The following is an 18,205-nucleotide window of genomic DNA, read 5'->3' as shown; positions in this document are numbered from 1 at the left end:
GCGGCAATCCAATGAACAGATTCACATCAACAGGAACCCTACGCTTCGTCAGCCAGTCCTCTCTATGCGCATGCAACGACTTACCCAGCTTCGCTCAACATCTTCGCATACAAGAGTCCCTCGTCTCTCAACGGATCCAGTCCAGCTACACCGACCACACTCGGCGGCATCCCCTTCACTTGTTCAGGCGTCGCATTGCCAGGGTTGATTTTCAGATCTTGAGGATCGGGATTTTCGATCTTGAGAAGACTTGTGAACCACCTGAGTTCAGCGAGTGAGAACATCGGTGCGAACTCATTCTGTTTATAAGATGATATCGAAGCGTCCTTCATCTTGTTTAACTGCAGTTCGTAGCAATCGACATGTGCTAAACAAGGTATCATAAGAACCTGGCCTGCGATGGGCGGAGGGTCGTTCTTCAGATGTCTTTGGAGTACGAGAGATGCGGCCAACCAAGCACCGGCTGATATTCCACCGACGATAACTTTCCGAGGATCGCACTTCAGCTTGTCCATATTATCGTGTGCCCACACGAAAGCATCCTGGGTATCGTTCCATTGTGTGGGATATGCGAAGTCTGGCGTATGTCTATAGTCGACGTTCAGAACCGTTACTTGGCAACCGATGGCTATTCGAGCGCATATCGCATCTTCGCCGTCGAGTGAACCATACATGAAGCCACCGCCTTGAAAATGGATGTATAGTGGGGTAAGATCACCGTGCGGAGTTTCGATCGGTCTGTAACTGCGTAGTTGTAGGGAAGTTCCATCTCGTGAAGATATCGAGTAGTTCTGAATTCGAACATGAGGCCCCAGCTTTATCATGGACTGTCTCGCGATAGCCTCTCGTTCCTCGTTGGCCAATCTGATCATATCTGCAGATGGCATCTCGAGCTTGGCTACTGGAGGTAAGGTTTGTTCCAAAGCAAGCCATTCTTCGCAGCTGCCTCCGTAGCCTGAGAAGTCGCACATGTCGACTGGATATCTGGCACAGAAGATTTTGAACAGTCAAGGGTGCTTAGCTCAGAGCCGAGGGTATTCTCAAATGCCCCACCTCAACCACTTAGTGCGCTTACAAAGATTCATCGACTTCCTCGACTACAATTCCAGTCAGGTCGCTCACTAACGATATGCGGTTTGAGTAATACTCACGATTCTTGAAATGGCATTGCTCCACCCTTTCTGGTATAGGAGACGCAATTGAACTTCTGTGTCTTCTCAATCACTGTGTATATTTTATTGGGAAAGAAGCTATAGCTGCCCCCACGCCTTGCTACCAACACTTTCCCTTTTTACGGCCGGCAAAACTTAGAGGCATTTTAAATACAACTTTCGAAGTATTTATAATTATGATGTTGTAATAGAGAGCATAAACAGACCGCAAGGAATGGATCAAGGGAGGCAGACAATCTATGGCTTAATGAAAAGCTTATATAGGGCTGAGAATAAGAAAGTTTTGCGTAAGTATCGTAGTGATGATACTTCAAATGTGTAGTTTTATTCAGTTTAGTATGATGTTTAGATCCAGGATCACTGTGATCAAAATTGTTGTTTTGTGAAGTATGTCTTGGCGAATATCCTCCATAGTTCTGTTGTTGCAGATTCCTAGATAGTAGGTTTGGCTGACATTTGGACTGTTCAAGTAGTCTCGGTCCCCTCCAAGCCCTTCGCAAGGACTACCATGGCTTTTTGCTGGGCGGAGGGCGGAGCTTTGGCAAAACTTTCCAATGTCGCAGGGTGTAGCGAATAGGGGTTGATACCATTAGCAATCAGCATTTGTTGCGCGACGGCAATGTTGCGTGCCATCTGTTCAGCAGGCATTTGACGGGAGTCAACTTGCCTTTGGGGAGGTCGAAAAGAGGGTTCGGGCACGTCTGGTGGGTAATCCATACTCTCCAGTATAAGTTCGTCATCATCATGAATGAAAGCGTAAGAGTCAGCGTCGGGTCCAGATATTGGCAGCCAAACATCCATAGATACGGATTTCCGTATAGGCTTCAGAGTGTCAGGTGAAGGATGGTGCTTGTTCATATGGACCTTCAGCGTACGAGGTGAGAACCGAGGCGGGTATTGACACCCTGGGGCGGTACATCGCAACCAATTGACGTGGGATCGTTCATGTTCTCTGAGCATCTTTTCGGTATCAAACCCAATCGTCGCCCTCGTACACGCAGTCAGATGACACGTGAAAGCGCTAGTACCTAGGTGAGCTCTGAAGTACTCTAGCTCACTGGCTGATAGATCTGCGTGATATGTCTGTCCAATTAATAATCTGACAACTTCTTGGTACGAAGTAAGCAAATCACTGATTGGATCAGAGAGTGGCAGTGACTTGGAATGCTGCCGAATTTTGTCGCCCTGAACTGCATGAGAGAGTCAGTATGAACAGCAGAAACCTGATATCAAGGCTTACCTTCAGTCTGTAATATTCTTGCCTCGAGATTCTTTGCCGATCGTGCCTTAAGAGCACGTTCGACGTGTTTCCATAGTACTCCATACTTCTGCAGTTTCGCTAGGCGTTTGTCTACCAAATCTCCATTGGTACTCTCTTCCAATTTTGCTGGGTCCAGGTTTCCCAATTCTTCCGCCAGTTGACAAGCTAGACGAATGAACGGGTCCAGTGAGCCTTCAAGGCTTAAAACCTGGGAAGGCTCATAGCTCATTAGATACTCGGTCCAGAACTCGGCAGCATAAACGAGAAATCCGTATAGCCCCTTTATGACGCAGAGAGCCTTGTTCTGCCCCGACTCTTGGGAGCGAAAGATGCGAAGCCCAGAGAGGAGACAGGTGATAGAAGCTACTCCATGCTCTTGAACTGCTTGGTCTCGCGTGATAACAACTTTCGTCGACGCTGTCTGTAAGAACCTAATTATAATGTCAGCTTTTGCCTTTTTAGTGCAGGACCAAATTTACTCCTTTACTGAGTTGTGAATGAAGGCGACTGTTGTGTCTCGACTTTCTTCAATCAGTGTTCCGCAAATGTCAAGGATGTACTGGGGTACTAAGCGCGAGACTTGGGAATCGCCAGAGCTGAAGGTTATAGCGGACAAGAGTTCGACCTTCTTCAATGGGCGTTTTGCAAATGCAATCCAGCCTAGTACGCATCGAATGCGATCGACCGACCGAGAGTCTAGCTGAACCAAAATCTGTGTCAAAATTCTCTGGTAGCTAGCGGCGTTGTTAGAATTTCCCATGAGGATGATATATCGATAACGTACAATTCAGTCAGCTTTTGTGGCAATGTATTTACCGATTCCTTCATCTCATCGCCGCTGTAAAAGACGTTACTGGCCAGATAGTCAACGACAAGCCGGGCGTAGAGAAACATTCCTGCACTTGATCAGACCATGGCGCAAGAAATGGAGAGACGGATACACCACTTACCATCAGCTTTCTTTACAATGGTACTCTGGATCTCTTCAACTTCAGAATGTTGTACATCAATTTGTCGAAGTTTCGGGCGCATCGTCTCAAGCCTTAGACCAACATATTGCCAAATGGCTCTATCCAGTGAGCCTTTTTCTTCGGCAAGGGAAATTATTTGTTTTCTCTTCAATTTTTCCAATGCTTCTGAAGGGCCGCGGCTTGCAACTAATACCTTGCAGGTAGTGCTTCCTGGTACCACTGGCTTGGAAATGAGCTGGTTCAAAAGTCGCACCAAGCGCACTTGCCTGTCTTTTTCGCATTCGTCGAGGCCATCTATGACAAGCCAGATATACGACTCCTGATTAGTTAAGTTGGACATGCTTGCTAAAAGCTTTTGTAGGAGCCGTTCCAGCGTCGCGCTTGTCGAGGATTTCCTTTCTAGGATATAATGTGTAAAGACATAAGAGACCAGGTCACCATCCTTCCGAATGATTTGCAGAATGAGTGATTTCAGGACCTGATCAAACGTTGTCGAAGAGTCATACAGGTAGGAACAAAAGTGATACGCCACGGCTTTTGTCCCTTTCAAGAAATTGACGAGCTGTGTGCATAAGACGCTTTTTCCGGACCCAGCTGAACCCTTAAGCCAGAGGGCTGGTGTGTCTGGCTTTTCGTCCGCCCAAGAGGTGATCTTTCTGTTCTTAAGTATCCATGAACAGGTCCCCTGATATTCCGTTGCATCGGACGAGATTGAATCGATGATGGCCAGCTGATCGGTTTCGTTGGTCTTGAGCCAAGAGACGATGGACTCGTATTGCTTGGCATTCTGTTCTCTGTCTTGTTGGCGAACACGATCCTCACTTTCTTCTTTCCACCTTTGGATGTTCTCACGCATCGCTTTGGCCTCTGCTATATCACGAGCATTCGCTTCAAGATCGATGAGAGCACCATGTTTGTTTAAATCTTCGATGATGTTATCGAAGCGCCTCTGGAAACGGCCCCAAGATGTAGAGAACATCAATGCCCAGCCTAGTTGAGGTGTCAGATCATAGGATAATATGAAGTTTCAATTCTTCGTAACTTACCATTGCGGTGAACGAATTTGTAAGCATACTTGTGGAATGTAAGGATGTCGGCGTAAAATACGGCGAGTGTCTGCTGGAAGCCTGGCTCATCGATGAAGGCATTACTGAGAATCCCAAACCGCTTCAGTGGTTCAGCAATGCTCGCGTAGCCTTTGATGATAGTCTCGAAAGCTTCGACATATTCCGAAGCCACTCTTAGGATAAGTGTGATAGGCGCCCAGATCCAAGGCATGAATGGGGTTCCATTACACAATATCTCAGCGACTTTGGAATAGTGTTCAAGACCCCGAAAGAGTGGCATCAGACGTCGCATATTCCGAAGGGATTGCCGAGCAGCCAGTTGATCCTCGAGCTTGAGAGCAGCATTTTGGACATCCCGAAGTGTTGTTTCAGCAAAGTCGCGCTTTTCGCCTGGGCTGATTATGCGATCAAGCTCATCATGGGCCGACTTGATGGTGTTTCGTGCAAGTGCCGAAATGGCGGGTTTGAGCGGCATGTCTGTCTCAGGTAGAACCGCCTCGTAAATTGGGACTGAGCTGGACGGGGTGAAGGAGGAGGTAACTTTGACAGACTGAAAAGACTCTTATCATCGGGCAATTTTGAATGAACAAGGGAAATTCCAGCATAGCCACCTCAAACTGAACACTGCAGGAAGGTGCATTGGTATGCGCCAATCAATTGTCGTGCACTTGCACTTTACTGCACCTGCTGCGCACAGAGCCTTGCAAGAATGCCTGCATTCTCACTTGAGTCTGCCTAACGAGGCATGATGCCTTCCAGCCGTCGCATAATATTTGGTGAGGGGAATCAAATAGCCTCATAAGAACTTCCTCTATTACGGTAGATCGGTTGTCCTTGTCCCTCCATCATCAATTACGAGAATGGACTTGCGTCAAAATCCAAATCGACCACCCAAGCGACAACGGATAGATGAGGAAGGCGATGCCCATATTGAGGCCAGCCCCTCTCACCATGCACCCTCATGGGGACAGAACTACAACCGTCTTGCCACAACATCAATTCACACTCAGCGACTCTCCAATGGTACTTCAGCTACACCAAATACGACTTCAATCAATACTCCCTGGAGTACTCATAGCCATTGCAACAATGGATGGGGTAGTTATTACCCCCATACTAATTATACAGGACACCTTGCGACCGATATTCCCAGTCAAAACAACCTACCTTTACAGTGGCATCCATCAGTAATTTCCACTATCCCGGAGCCCGATCCATGGCTATCGCATTACTCTATGCTTCCAGCTCATATTGCGCCGTTGCAACCCCACGCTCCGATGCATTCTACATATTACGAGCAGTCTCTCGTTCCTCAGACTTTGTCAAACCAGCCAAACGTGAGTTTGCAGTGGCCAGAGTCATATGAGCGACAAGCCTTGTCACCATTCATTTCAGGTGATAGCACACAGGCCCGTCTTCTCGTGGAGGAAAAGGACGCAGGTATTGCGGAAGCCCAAGACACGACTGTCTGCTTCGGTATGGTGAGTGCCTGAAAAGACTCTTTCCGTCGCTGAAGTACTAACGTTCCAGGTCTTGGGCATCTCTGCTCGATGCGAGCAAAAAGGTGCCACTCGGCAAAATCTACCAACACAGTTTCCAGTCAAGCTCGAATCTTCAACTCGCTTTATTGCCGAAAGCAGGACCGAAATTGTGGGACGCATAATGTCTGACCATGGGCAGGTTTTACAAGGTCTTCTCGACGAGACCTCCCTCGACCTTCACGCCTCGTGTGCAATTGACAGCTCTCAGGCATTTGAGCTTCAGAAAGAGCCCCAAGCTCCGACAACGGTACCATGTTCTCTAGAGATCACGATTTACGGTCCAAAGGAATTGTTTGACGAGCTAGGGTCATGGCTTGATGACTACCAAATCTTCCTGCAAGACCCAAGAGAATGCCACCGGGATGTCCCATACTGCAATCCGCATCGGCTTTCATTACAGGACCTCTCATCCGCTCAACTGCTCTCAGATTCCATCGCCCGAAGTTCTTGTGCTCTGCAGCTAGAGACTATTCCTCAGCAACCCGATTTGCTAGACGATTTGAACAGCCATGAGGATCTGGAAGAAGCGTCACAGCCATCAGCGATCAAGCGCGAACTCCGAAGGTTAGTGTTCCCGTTCTTTCTTCAAGGCTTGTCAAGAATTTACAGATTATTAGACACCAAAAGCAAGCTCTGACGTTCATGTTACGTCGAGAACTTGGGTGGGAGTTTGATGGGGGGCCAAACCTTTGGGAGATAATGGACACAGACCAAGGAAGACTGTAAGTCAATGTCTAATCCTCCTTGTTTTTCTGGCCTAGCTCACTCATACCGTAGGTTCTTGAACCGTGTCTCCAAGGCGTCACAATCGGAAGTCCCTGCTCAGTGTTATGGAGGCATCGTCGCTGATCCTATGGGACTTGGAAAGACATTGACGATGATCGCACTGGTGGCGACAGATCTTGAAAGCAGAGGAGATGCTGTCGATATTGATGAAGGATGTCATCTAGATGTTCCTGCAACTCTGATCGTTGTGCCTCCTCCCTGTAAGATGTTAAACATTCTCTGATCCGTGGTCGTTAAGCTGATCTCATGTAGTGATGGGAACATGGGAAGAGCAACTTACCGAGTTCGTCTCTATGTTGACAGTGAGGCACGAAGCTAACAGTATTATAGGCATGTTGTTGAGGGTCGTCTGACTTATCGTCGGCATCATCGGGAAGACCGATTGAGATCATTGGACGAGCTCAAAGCTTTCAATATTGTACTAACAACATACCACACGATTTCTGCCGAATGGAACCATTCAAATAGCTCAAGAACATCTTTCATGTACTCCGTCCGATGGAAAAGGATAATTCTTGATGAAGGTGAGCTTCGTGGTGTCGTCGATTGCGATCAAACTAACAGGATAGCACATCTTATCCGCAACGGCAACTCAAGAATGTCGCAGGCCATATGCGCTCTCGATTCTAGATCACGATGGGCGGTAACAGGCACTCCTTTGCAGAACCGACTTGGCGACCTTGCGACCCTCTTCAAGTTCATCAGAGTACACCCTTACACCGACCGGAGATGCTTCGATGCCGACATATCACATCTCTGGAAGGTCGGTCAGTATCAAGAAGCTATCAAGCGGCTCAAACGATTGTCTAAATGCCTGCTTCTTCGACGCGACAAAGGGACGGTCAGTCTTCCAGCTAGGCGTGACCTGCAATGTCCTGTCGACTTCAACTCGGAAGAAAGAGCCTTGTACAACAGGTTGCGCGAAAAGGCTATTGTCAGTATAGATGAGGCTATGTCAAAGGATGTCGACTCTTCGAAAACAGGATCATATGTCAATGTCCTACAGCAGATTGATTCGCTGCGGCTCGTTTGTAATTTGGGGCTACACTATGATGCTAGACACGGAAAGTCACGACGCAACCCGCATGCTGAATTTTGGACGAGTGTCGCGCAAAATACCTTCAACATGCAGCGAGAGATGGGACCGATTGACTGCCTCCAATGCTCATCAACGCTCGATATCACGGAGACAGACCTGGATGATCCTACAATTACGCCGCAGAGGCCTCTTTTCTTCAAATGTCTTTCGTTCATTTGTTCCGATTGCGCGCAGCGACTCAAGAACACTGCAAAATGCACCCACAACCCATCGTGTATCGTGGCGCCTGTTTCTATGAGCGGTCAAGCCTTGGAGTCGACCTTGTCGGATATGTTGCCGCAGCCAGAAAGAGGCTTGCCGTCGAAGATAAAAGCCTTGCTAGCAGATATCAAGGCTCTCCCGTCAGGCGAGAAATGGTATGTACGTACTTCTAGCAACGGCTTGTGGATACAGGTTGGCTGACATCTCCCAGCATTGTCTTCTCAACATGGAGGCTGACTCTCGACCTTGTCGAGGCTGGGCTCAATCAATCCTCGATTCCGAGCGTTCGCTTCGATGGCAAAGTACCACAAAAGGGCAGACAGGGCATTGTAGAGAGGTTCAGACATGACCCATCAGTGCGGGTCATGCTACTTACTCTATCTTGCGGTGCAGCTGGGTAAGTAACACCAGGATAATGCGACCGCGACCGCTGACCCTTCTAGTCTCACCTTGACAGTTGCAACTAGAGCATACCTTATGGAACCGCATTGGTGAGTGCAAATTGAACTTGTTAATGGACATACACTCATTCCTTAGGAACCCGACTCTGGAAGAACAGGCATTAGCACGTATCCACCGTATCGGACAGTCACGGGAGGTGACTACAGTCCGATTTTACGTGCGAGATACATTTGAACAGGTATGATGTATCGACTGCGAGAGAGCACAGCTAACATCCTCCAGCAAGTCATCAAGATCCAAGAGTCAAAGAAGTACTTGGCAGGGTTGTTGCTATCGCCACATGACAATGGGAGTGCAAGCGAGAATCTGGGAAGACTGCAGGTCCGTTTTCACCGAATGAGGCGATATACCTTACTAATTCTCTACAGGAACTCATATCACTCATTTAGAAGAAATCCTGCTGGAGCTAAGTGGGAGAGTAGATGATCGGGCGCGAAGAGAGAAAGAGAGAGATATGTACAAGTGGGAGAACAATAGATGAAGAAGATGTGATGTTTATTCTTTTTGCACTTTTTCTTTTGTCTTCAGTGAACCTTCCGATCGGTCTCAATTATTATTTTGCGTGTCATTGAGTCTGGCTAATGTTCAAAGACGAGAAGAAAGGAAGGATATGGGACAGAAAGTGCAAAAAGGGAAAGACCCGCATACGATCAGCGCTTGCTGGTATGCGGGAAACCCAGTTGAACCATGAACAAGTGCTCATGGTTCAACACGCACTTACCTGCAGGGCTCATGGGCACCAGCCATTAGGCCATCCCGTCAACACCCCACGTCGAAGGATATCGTCCATATTTTATTATATAAGGGTTCTTCTCTTGATCTTGTGATGCTGGTGGCGTCGAATGAGGAAGTTGCGTTGAAGTTTGTCTGGTGTTGAGTTTGGCTGCCTGGGATTTATATGTGGGTGCAGTATCGAAACTCGGTCTTTTTCTAAAGAAAGTTCGTTTTGGAGCTCTGTTGAGCTGCTAGAATGCTTGGTTCAATATGATCCGGAGTGTGGTTGCTGAAGGCGGGAGTTGTCTTTGGATGGGCGCTGAAAGGGAGCCTCGTGTGCTCTCACCCACGATGCTTTGAGCTAGAACGGCCAGGCAGCTTTCTAGCAAACATATATCCATCTCCTTCTCTGAGTTTGATCCTCGCAATACTCTCTATCTGTCATGGAGGCCTGCGATCGAGTGACGACAGTCCCAGCCCGCCAACGGAGCTGCTGGGCCAGCTATCCAGGCCAGCGTGGTACCACGCCTTATAGCCCTTCAATAATGGCTAAGACATCCCACAACACATAGTCGACCTACGACTAATCCAGACCTACCTTCTAGGCGTCGCCTCAGGCTCTATTGTTCGGGATGCCGAACAAGTCGCTCGTCGCGTCAAAGTAGGCGAAGAAGGGACCACCCCTGACAAAACTGCTGGCAGGCCTCTCGGTCAAAACTCATCAGGGTGCCTTCCTTTGTCCTATTGATAGGTGTTCTTGATTTCTTATCGGCCTGTACAGGCTAAGTCGCCAGGCGCGTGACTGGGTGCTGTGTTGTCAAGCCCAGACATAAGCCGCGCGCACCACTCGAAGGAAAGACCATCGTACTTGTCACAGGCTCGCTTTTGATCGTCGCAATAGTATTCCAGGAGTTGTGTCGTCATCCGACGGAGGTTGAGAAATGGCTGTCTCGCCGATGAGTCACCCCAGCAATCTTCCCGAAAATGAAGATCACATCGCGTATAAAGCAACCACTTAGCGCTCAAGCGATGCAACTCAACATCTTCACACAACTCCGCTCATCATCAAAATGATAGCACCAATCTTCAAACTCGAAGCGACAGCCCTCAACGCCATTCGCTCTCTTCCCCCAGACATCTACCTCGTCCACGCAACAAACTGCATCGCAGAGTGGGGCGCAGGCATCGCAGCTGAACTTGCAACCGTATTCCCATCCGCATGCAAAGAGTACAAAAGCTTCTGTAACTCCGGCACCTCAGCAGGAGCATGCCAGATCATCCCACCTCAACCTTCCGACGTAGCCAGTGGGGCGCCAAAGATACATATCGTGTGTCTTTACACGAGCTATGGGTACGGTAGACCGAACCCAAGGACGGGAAAGCCGGGGAAGGACTCTGCGGGGAAGATCTTGACGCAGACGAGGATGGCTTTGAAGGATATGAGGAACCAGTTGCAAGGGAAGCAGGATGTGACGATCTATTCGCCCATGTTTAATTCGGGCGCTTTTCGGGTGCCGTGGGAGAAGACGAAGGCGGTCATTGAGGAGGAGTTTGATGGGTTTGAAGGGCATTGGTTGGTCATGGCACCGCCGTCTTGATGATGGCGGTGAGAAATGGCAGTCAATACCACATTCCATCGCAATCGACATTATAGTCTTCCAAGCAGAAAAATGCTAAATGATTGCCGAATTGTGCGAAGGGTGTTCCAGCTGCTGGGAAACAAAAGGATCATGCTTCAAGGCTTTGGGTACAAAAATAAGGTAGCGTAAACACTGGTCTAAACTTGCATAAACTGTGTAAATTATTTCGTCCGTTAGGCTATGCAGAGCCATCTTGTAGTCTCTGATCCACCATGCCCTTCGTACCAGTCCTGAATTATTTACATAGTCCATTGTGGGTTGCTTTAACCCACAACTATGTTTGGCGTCTTAGCTGGCTGCTTGGTTGCTATCTTGGCTTCTCTGCGTGCTTTGACAACTTTGGCATCCTCAGCTACGCATGCATTTCCGGGGCGCCATGTTTTTCTGTTCTTCAAGAGGTTGCCGGTTGAAGAACGAATACAGCGACGACATATGCGCCAGGAGCAAGTACTGCGGTACAGCTACATTTTGCTATTATATACCGAACTAGCTCATTGATCTTCAACAATCAGATCACCAGCGACCGTGGTGTAGTGGTTAGCATTAACGCCTTAAGAAAATTATATAATTTATACATCTCAATCACTCACTTGTGTTTAACACTATTGTAATATTACGAATGCTATTATCCCACATTCCAGATATATTATTTCCATTAATGCATTGCCAGAGCCTCCAGGAGGAAAAAAGCACTCATTCCACTGTCCCCCAGCTATCATCGTGACCGTTCGCCCGTCACCAGGGCCACCAAAAAAACAACAGCATTTATTCCACTGTCACCCAGGTATCATCAAAATCGTTCGTCCATCACCACAACTGATCACCGCAACTGGTCACCACGTCGTAATCACCCATCCTCCTCCGGACCATTCAATCATCACGTCGGGGTCTCTTTGTAGTAGGCGGCTCAATTGCCTCACTCTGTCTCTTCTTGTTGACCTGCTCCACTGCCTCCACTGGCTCAATTGACTCAATTGGCTCAACTGGCTCCCCCGTGTAGGGACTCACCATGATCACGTGATCGTTAAGGTGAGCTGGGATCGGGGGTGAGGTGATGGGTGGTTGACTTGTCCAGATTGTGAGAGCGGCGAACTGAGCGTCAAGGACTGACGGGCCTGGCCTAAACATCTCATCACCAGTGAGCCACACTGCCCCAGGAATCGGAACCATAGGTGATGGCCCGGGAGCTCGTACAGCATTCGGAATACTCTCGTGTGGGCGAGGTTCGATTGCCTGTTCGCCAGAGTATGGAATATTCAGAAATGCTGTATCCATACGGTGTGCAGTTTCCTTTGTCTGACGGGCTGAAGCTGATTTGACCTCTGGGTGACTTGCCCAACCGGGTGTAAACCACCCGTCCTCTTGTGCAAAGGCCTTATGAGCAGGCTCGTTGTTCGTTTCAATATGTCTCACCAGGGAGGACACTCGGATAAAAGATCTAGTATTGCCAACTCGCTCATAGTAAGGGCAATTTGTACCGTTGCCGCTACCATCAACCTGGTGATTGGCCTCAACGCGACGAATCCACTGTGCCCGGGGTGTATGGAATGCCGTTTTCATATGATCGTTGAGCTTGATTTGGGCACTCCAAATCTTGTTCTATAGGAAATCAGCGAGTGAGATCAAATATCATACATGAGCACTTACCTTGATCGCTGGATCGGTAATGGTATCATCCTCTTGACATAGTGGACAAACAGTGGGGTTGTGTTTGTAGTCCTTGTGTTGACTCAATGTGTTCTCTAGAAGAGCTTGCATGAAGGTTCGGGCGGCGGTTTCGTAGTCGACCTCAATAGCCTGAGGGATGGTGCGGCTGTCACCATCACCCTCATCGTCATCCTCACGGCCATCACCATCCAGCTCGCGAAGAACCTCGCCCCGGTGATCACCATCTACCACTTGTTCCTCAAGGTCCTTTTCAGCCTTTTCTTCGAGGCCGTGAATGATTTCTTGCGTCTCACCATCGATAGCTGGGTTATCATCCTCTTCCTCCAGGTGATCGGTATCACCAAGGGCCAGTTGAGCTCGAGCATTTTCCATAACCATATCCATCAACTTAGAATCACTCAGATGTTTCAATCGACGATTGAAGTCCATCCTGGTCATTTTTTCTCGTTCCTTCTGAACCTCGATCCCCAAAAGCGAATCCAACGCCACCCGTCGAATGCGGCGTTTATAGTTCTTCAACTCGGCATTTGAAGCTGTGTATGGAAATCCGGGGTCAGATGACATCAGCTTCACCATCAGCGCATTGACAGCTGGTCCATGAATCTCTCGAGCCTTTTGATGGGAGAGGACATTGGCAGCCAAGGTGCTTTCTTGATCAATCTGGTGAGAATACCCCTCCTGGCCTAGATCACTTTAGCTTCATTTATCAAGCTGGTGAGAATAGTATTTGTTACCTAGGTCGCTTGTATCTTCATCCAATGCAACTCTGGATAGATCCACAGCATCACCCAGTGACAGGTAATACTTTTCCAGAACCCGTGACTGAGCGTCGTGGTTCATAATAGCTCGTGAAGCATCACGACCAACCTGTCGGGTGAGATCGTCGGCTGCTCTGCGGCGAATAGAGTAGAAGTTCAATGCCTCTGGATAGCCAAGCTTCGATCCACGTCGTTTAAGGTACTCAGTCAATGCATAGACAGTAACCGCTTCATCACTCGTCCCCAAGCCCCGAGCCTTACTTGCCAGAATAACTGGTTTCGATAAATACTCACGATTGATCTGTAGATAGTCAGCTTTGCTTCAACATATGAACCTTGATAGCCTACCGTAATATTGCGTTGATTCCCACGCATAAGCTCGTCGATCGTCGTGACACTATCAATGATTTGACGGCGGAGCGCAAGAACAAGCAGTCGGTGAGGGATGGAGAAAATCAGGTTGTCGGTGTTCGTGGGTGAGTTGATAACGCAGGTGAGTGAGGAGTCTTTCTCTGTCTTTCGATATGCCTTCTCAGGATCCGTATAGTTGGTCTTTAGGTTTCTGAAAGTTATGCGAACCTGAAACCTGACGTTATCCGACCGGGTGATTTGGATATCACCCCAGGTGAGAAAGGGCCGATCATTCGTATTGACTGTTCGTTGACCACTGATTCCGATAGACCCGGGACGCACGGCGCAGACGCGGGCGATACACCATGCTAGATGATGGCCTTCAGAAACCTCGATGGAAACCGCATTGAGGGTATCATAATCGATCAGTTGACGCAATTCAGGTATTCCGACTTTGGAGAAGGACGTAGACGCGCCCAGAGCAAGCCCGAACTTAGAGGTCGCATAGCGCATAGCCTCAGTGAGGGTGTTGAAGAGTTGAGAGTGAGTGGCTGTCGTAGTGGTCCCCCGTTTGGCGTGAATTCTCTTGTACCAGAACATGAGTGCAAGTCGATGCCCTACCAGAGCACGGTAAGAGATCTTCGTTCCCCGGCGTCGCCCATGGCCAAACTTGGCGACGAAGATAATGTAACTAGCCGGCGTTAGTATATGACTTGGATGAACCTTCACCAGCTGTTGACCTACAGTTTCATGCGCTTGAAGCACTCATCCTTATCTACCGGAAACATAGCAAGCTCTTCTTCATCCTCGTTGAGGTCTTGATCGACGAGTTGTAGCCCGGTGAGGAAGGTTTTGTAGGTCTTGTAAACGGTGTTCTGCTTGATCTGGGTCTGCTCGGCGTGCCAACGCCACCCGGCAGAATCCTCCACATGCTGCTCCAGTTCTTCAAGGAGATTGAATAGATCCTCGCTGTCAGCCGATATATGGTTGATTCTGTCAAAAAGAGTGTATGGTGAAGGGGCTATAGCCCCTGGTGGCGGAGGAGCGGCCATCCTTTACTGGTGCGATGATTATGGTGTAATTGAGCGAAGAAAGTACTATTACGTAGAGTGATGGTAAGTAGAAAAACAATTTATGGCAGGGGCAAAATAGTAGATCTGTGTGCAGAAGAACTCAAGTATGCCCCTTTTAGTGAGTGTTTCAGATAACTACATTCACCTGGTAGCTAGGGGTTACTTATGACAATAATAACTGCCTGATAAGTGATTCACTGCTAGCTTCGCTTAATCTCACTGACTGCCCGCATTTCAAGGCTGCAACAAACCGGGCGCCTACACCACCATCAACACACCAGACGCGTACATTAACAAGGCTTGGAGTCGTCACCAACACAGAGGCGTTACCCAAGCTATTTCTCAAGCTGTAAAGCCGTCAAGTCGTTAAGCCGTCACTCAAGCCATCAAGCCGTCACCCAACCCGTCACCCGGCGACAGGATGGACGCCGATCCGATGGATATCGCTCTTGAGAACCAGTTGACCACCAACCCCCCCGACCCGTAAGTACTCTGGTTTGCATACCTGGTGGTTTAAAAAGAAAAAGCCGAGACCTAGTTGAGGGCATAGTTCTGTGTCTTGGTTATATCTTCAGACCGCCTGCATGCCTCCCGAGGTATTCAACGATCACTAACGCCTCATCAGCGCCATCGAGCCAACTGCCGTCTACAGCTGGCCTGGTCTCAAGGATGAGACATTCTGCACCCCCACCGAACGCATTCTCCTTCGACGCTCAGAGTTTTTGGCTCGTCAAGTTGGATTAGTGTTGAAGAACCAGGAGCGCATTCTAGCCGCTCTCAAGCAGTAAGTGACCATAACTGTCTGATATCTCTGCACTGTCACTAACTGTAGTAGGCGAGTCCGACGAAGCAGCATGTCATCCACTGGTACCGGTGCCAGTGAGGGTACCGAGGGTGATGAGGTGGCCGACATCTCTATTGACGATCCTGCAACTACTAAGGCTTATAACACACTTTGCGATACTGAAAGTGATGAGCATGCAGCCCTTGCTAATGCTCACCGAGCGTTCATTGATGCTTCAAAGAAGAAGCTCTATGTTAAGCGGACCCCTCACTCTACCGTCGATGCAATGGCTTTCAAAGCCCACGTCCTGTCAACCTTCACAGGTGACGATGAAGAACTTATAAAGTCTATCGTTGAAAACCTCGCTCTCTTCAACTCCGATCTCATCACTGGTATCTACCTTGCACTCAACAAGGAGATGAAGAAGACACAGTCCAAGTCCAAGGGCAAAGGAAAGGCCGCTGCCCCTGCCCCCTCTCACGATGAGGGTGAGGCTTCTGGACAGGCCGCCGTCGACGAGGACCTGCCTTCTTCACCCCTGCCTACTCGCCTCCGCAAGCACAAAGGAGCACAGTATCTCAGCAGCGGTAACCCTGTTCCCGCGGGTGATGACGAGGAGTACGAACTGGGTGAGGATGGCGTTGACGGTGCAAGCACTCCCAAGGCTCGCCAGTCTCTCACTTCCATGCGGCAGATAAGTAATTCGAGCAATTCTCAGGTGTCATTGACATCAGTCGAGATCCGACGATCTCATCAGCAGACTCGTTTTGAGAGTGAGGCCGAGGATGATGAATAAGGTGGCTCTATGCTCCCATGGGTGATCGAAGGACAATGGTGTCAAAGTGGGCTAGTGGTCCTATTACTCTAGTTAGTAGCGAGATACTATCAATCAAACGTCCATCACGGAGCCAGTATAAACAAAGTGATCAATTTAATAGCCTATAGTAATGTAACCCCATTGTCTGCCCCAGTATATCTCTCTCAAGCGCCCCGTTCAGATGATAACCCGCATCGCGCCTTGATGTTTTTGTTCGTGTTCCAAGAAATAATAGCCCATAGCAGACGGTCACCGTAGATCTTTGATAGTCAGCCTCTGTCAATTCAGGCTGGGTATTCGGGTTGGTCGATATCTGGAGACTGGGGGTTACAAAAAAAGAACAAAAGAAAAGAAAGAGCAGGAATGCCTTGAGCTCCCTAACGAGCTAGGATAGTTGATCCTCTTGCTCATTGACCGTTATGCTGGCCTGCTTGGAAAGCTGCAAACTCCCGTTTACGATCGGCCTTTCTGACCTTTTCTTGGTTAAGTTGATTGGTCACCTCAACCTGAACTAGCTGCATAATCCAAGGCTTCAGGGAACTTCTGAAACCCTCGAACTGAGACTGCATATCCTTTCTGGCTGTGTTGATCACCAGTTGCACTTGCTGGTCGATCCAAGGTTGCATCTCATCCTTGATTTTACCAGCGATCTTCTCAGTGCTCTGTGCAATAGCGGTTTCAGTGAAATCATCAACCTTTTGGATATGCTCGCTGGTGATCTTATCTATATGCTCTGATGCACCATTGCGAAAGTTTTTGACAGTAGTGTTGAGTGTCTCGGTGATCCATGGACCCATTTTCGCATAGGCTTCGTTGAGAAATGGTTTCATGACATCGTCGTTTTCATTAACGCTGTTATGACGGATTCCATCACCGCTTCTTTCGTGCTGCTGGGATCCAGATCGGTTGACGGGACGCGGGTCAGGACGAAACAAGCCAGCATCTTGGAACTGAGGCTTAGACCAATCGACGGGTGAACATTCCTGCCTACCGTAGGTTGGGCTTCGGTCGGTTGCAGCAGCTTGTGAACCACCACGACCACTACGAATTGAAGGGTCGAGGCCGTACTGCTCTTGACTGGCAGCCACTGTATCTTTGTTTCGAACCTGGTAGTGCTCGTAACTACCTGGCGGGGCTGGTGGAGGGCAGTGAGCTTCTCGCGGAGCAATCGACGCATTGTGAGTGAAGCTCTGTGGGTGATGTGCCGGGGCTGGTGAAGGGTAGTGATCCTGTCGGGGAGCAATCAACGAACTGTGGGTGAAGCTCTGTGGGTGATGGGGCGGGGCTGGTGAAGGGTAGTGAGCCTCCCGCGGAGCATTCGACGAATTGTGAGTGAAGCTCTGTGGGTGATGCGGTGGTGCTCGTCCTGGCCACGGTGCCTTATGGAACCTTTGGAACGAATCGGCGATGCTGGGCCGCGCAAGGGGTCTTCCTTTCTCATCAAGTTCCGTCTTGAGTTCTGCATGAGTGAAGCTGTTCCAAATCGGCGCTGGGGCAAAGGGGTCAGGAACGCCCATGTCAGTCGCCAACTGTTGTTCGATGAGGGTGTCATCCTCGATGCTCGGCTTGTTTATTGGCGTGAATCGGATTTGCGCATGGGACTGGTCAGTGACACCGATAGTCTGGGTCGGGGGGTCAGCAGTGCTTCCTCCACGACCACCTTGGGTGATTGGCTGGGCGTGAGAACGTTGGGAGGCACCAGTAGGATGGGTCGAAGAAGGATCCGTGCTCGCTTGACTACCACCAGGCTGGTTGTTGGTCTGGGCAAGCGACTGCCCGGTGACATGACCGCCGGTGTTCTGACTGGTTGACGGCTGACTGGTTGACGGCTGGCTGGTCG

At 49.1% G+C, this 18,205-nt stretch overlaps 6 protein-coding genes across 6 annotated transcripts; 3 read left to right on the top strand and 3 right to left on the bottom strand.

Annotated features, from left to right (window-relative positions):
• Positions 1–80: 80 nt before the first annotated feature.
• Positions 81–971, bottom strand: FIESC28_02118 (uncharacterized protein; the record flags this gene model as incomplete). Its single annotated transcript, XM_031156268.1, has 1 exon — positions 81–971. The coding sequence occupies one exon, from the start codon at positions 969–971 to the stop codon at positions 81–83; it is 891 nt and encodes a 296-aa protein (XP_031019652.1).
• A 666-nt stretch (positions 972–1,637) lies between these two features.
• FIESC28_02117 (uncharacterized protein) lies at positions 1,638–4,946 on the bottom strand (the record flags this gene model as incomplete). The annotated part of the gene is made up of 6 exons (XM_031156267.1): positions 1,638–2,362; positions 2,413–2,864; positions 2,913–3,167; positions 3,218–3,329; positions 3,384–4,394; positions 4,451–4,946. The coding sequence occupies 6 exons, from the start codon at positions 4,944–4,946 to the stop codon at positions 1,638–1,640; spliced, it is 3,051 nt and encodes a 1,016-aa protein (XP_031019651.1).
• Positions 4,947–5,331: 385 nt separating this feature from the next.
• FIESC28_02116 (uncharacterized protein) lies at positions 5,332–8,949 on the top strand (the record flags this gene model as incomplete). Its single annotated transcript, XM_031156266.1, has 12 exons — positions 5,332–5,494; positions 5,600–5,952; positions 6,002–6,576; positions 6,630–6,734; positions 6,790–6,998; positions 7,051–7,081; positions 7,129–8,253; positions 8,310–8,495; positions 8,542–8,589; positions 8,636–8,738; positions 8,783–8,881; positions 8,929–8,949. The coding sequence occupies 12 exons, from the start codon at positions 5,332–5,334 to the stop codon at positions 8,947–8,949; spliced, it is 3,018 nt and encodes a 1,005-aa protein (XP_031019650.1).
• A 1,395-nt stretch (positions 8,950–10,344) lies between these two features.
• On the top strand, positions 10,345–10,872 carry FIESC28_02115 (uncharacterized protein; the record flags this gene model as incomplete). Its single annotated transcript, XM_031156265.1, has 1 exon — positions 10,345–10,872. The coding sequence occupies one exon, from the start codon at positions 10,345–10,347 to the stop codon at positions 10,870–10,872; it is 528 nt and encodes a 175-aa protein (XP_031019649.1).
• Positions 10,873–11,784: 912 nt separating this feature from the next.
• On the bottom strand, positions 11,785–14,743 carry FIESC28_02114 (uncharacterized protein; the record flags this gene model as incomplete). The annotated part of the gene is made up of 5 exons (XM_031156264.1): positions 11,785–12,513; positions 12,562–13,265; positions 13,317–13,641; positions 13,689–14,382; positions 14,436–14,743. 5 exons carry the CDS (start codon positions 14,741–14,743, stop codon positions 11,785–11,787), a joined length of 2,760 nt encoding a protein of 919 aa, XP_031019648.1.
• Positions 14,744–15,185: 442 nt separating this feature from the next.
• On the top strand, positions 15,186–16,344 carry FIESC28_02113 (uncharacterized protein; the record flags this gene model as incomplete). The annotated part of the gene is made up of 3 exons (XM_031156263.1): positions 15,186–15,247; positions 15,390–15,548; positions 15,600–16,344. The coding sequence occupies 3 exons, from the start codon at positions 15,186–15,188 to the stop codon at positions 16,342–16,344; spliced, it is 966 nt and encodes a 321-aa protein (XP_031019647.1).
• Between the last annotated feature and the right edge of the window lie 1,861 nt (positions 16,345–18,205).

Source organism: Fusarium coffeatum (assembly GCF_003316985.1).
Source record: "Fusarium coffeatum strain FIESC_28 chromosome Unknown BRIP53273_contig_46, whole genome shotgun sequence".
NCBI lineage: Eukaryota > Fungi > Ascomycota > Sordariomycetes > Hypocreales > Nectriaceae > Fusarium > Fusarium coffeatum.
This window is presented reverse-complemented; position numbering and strand designations above follow the sequence as displayed.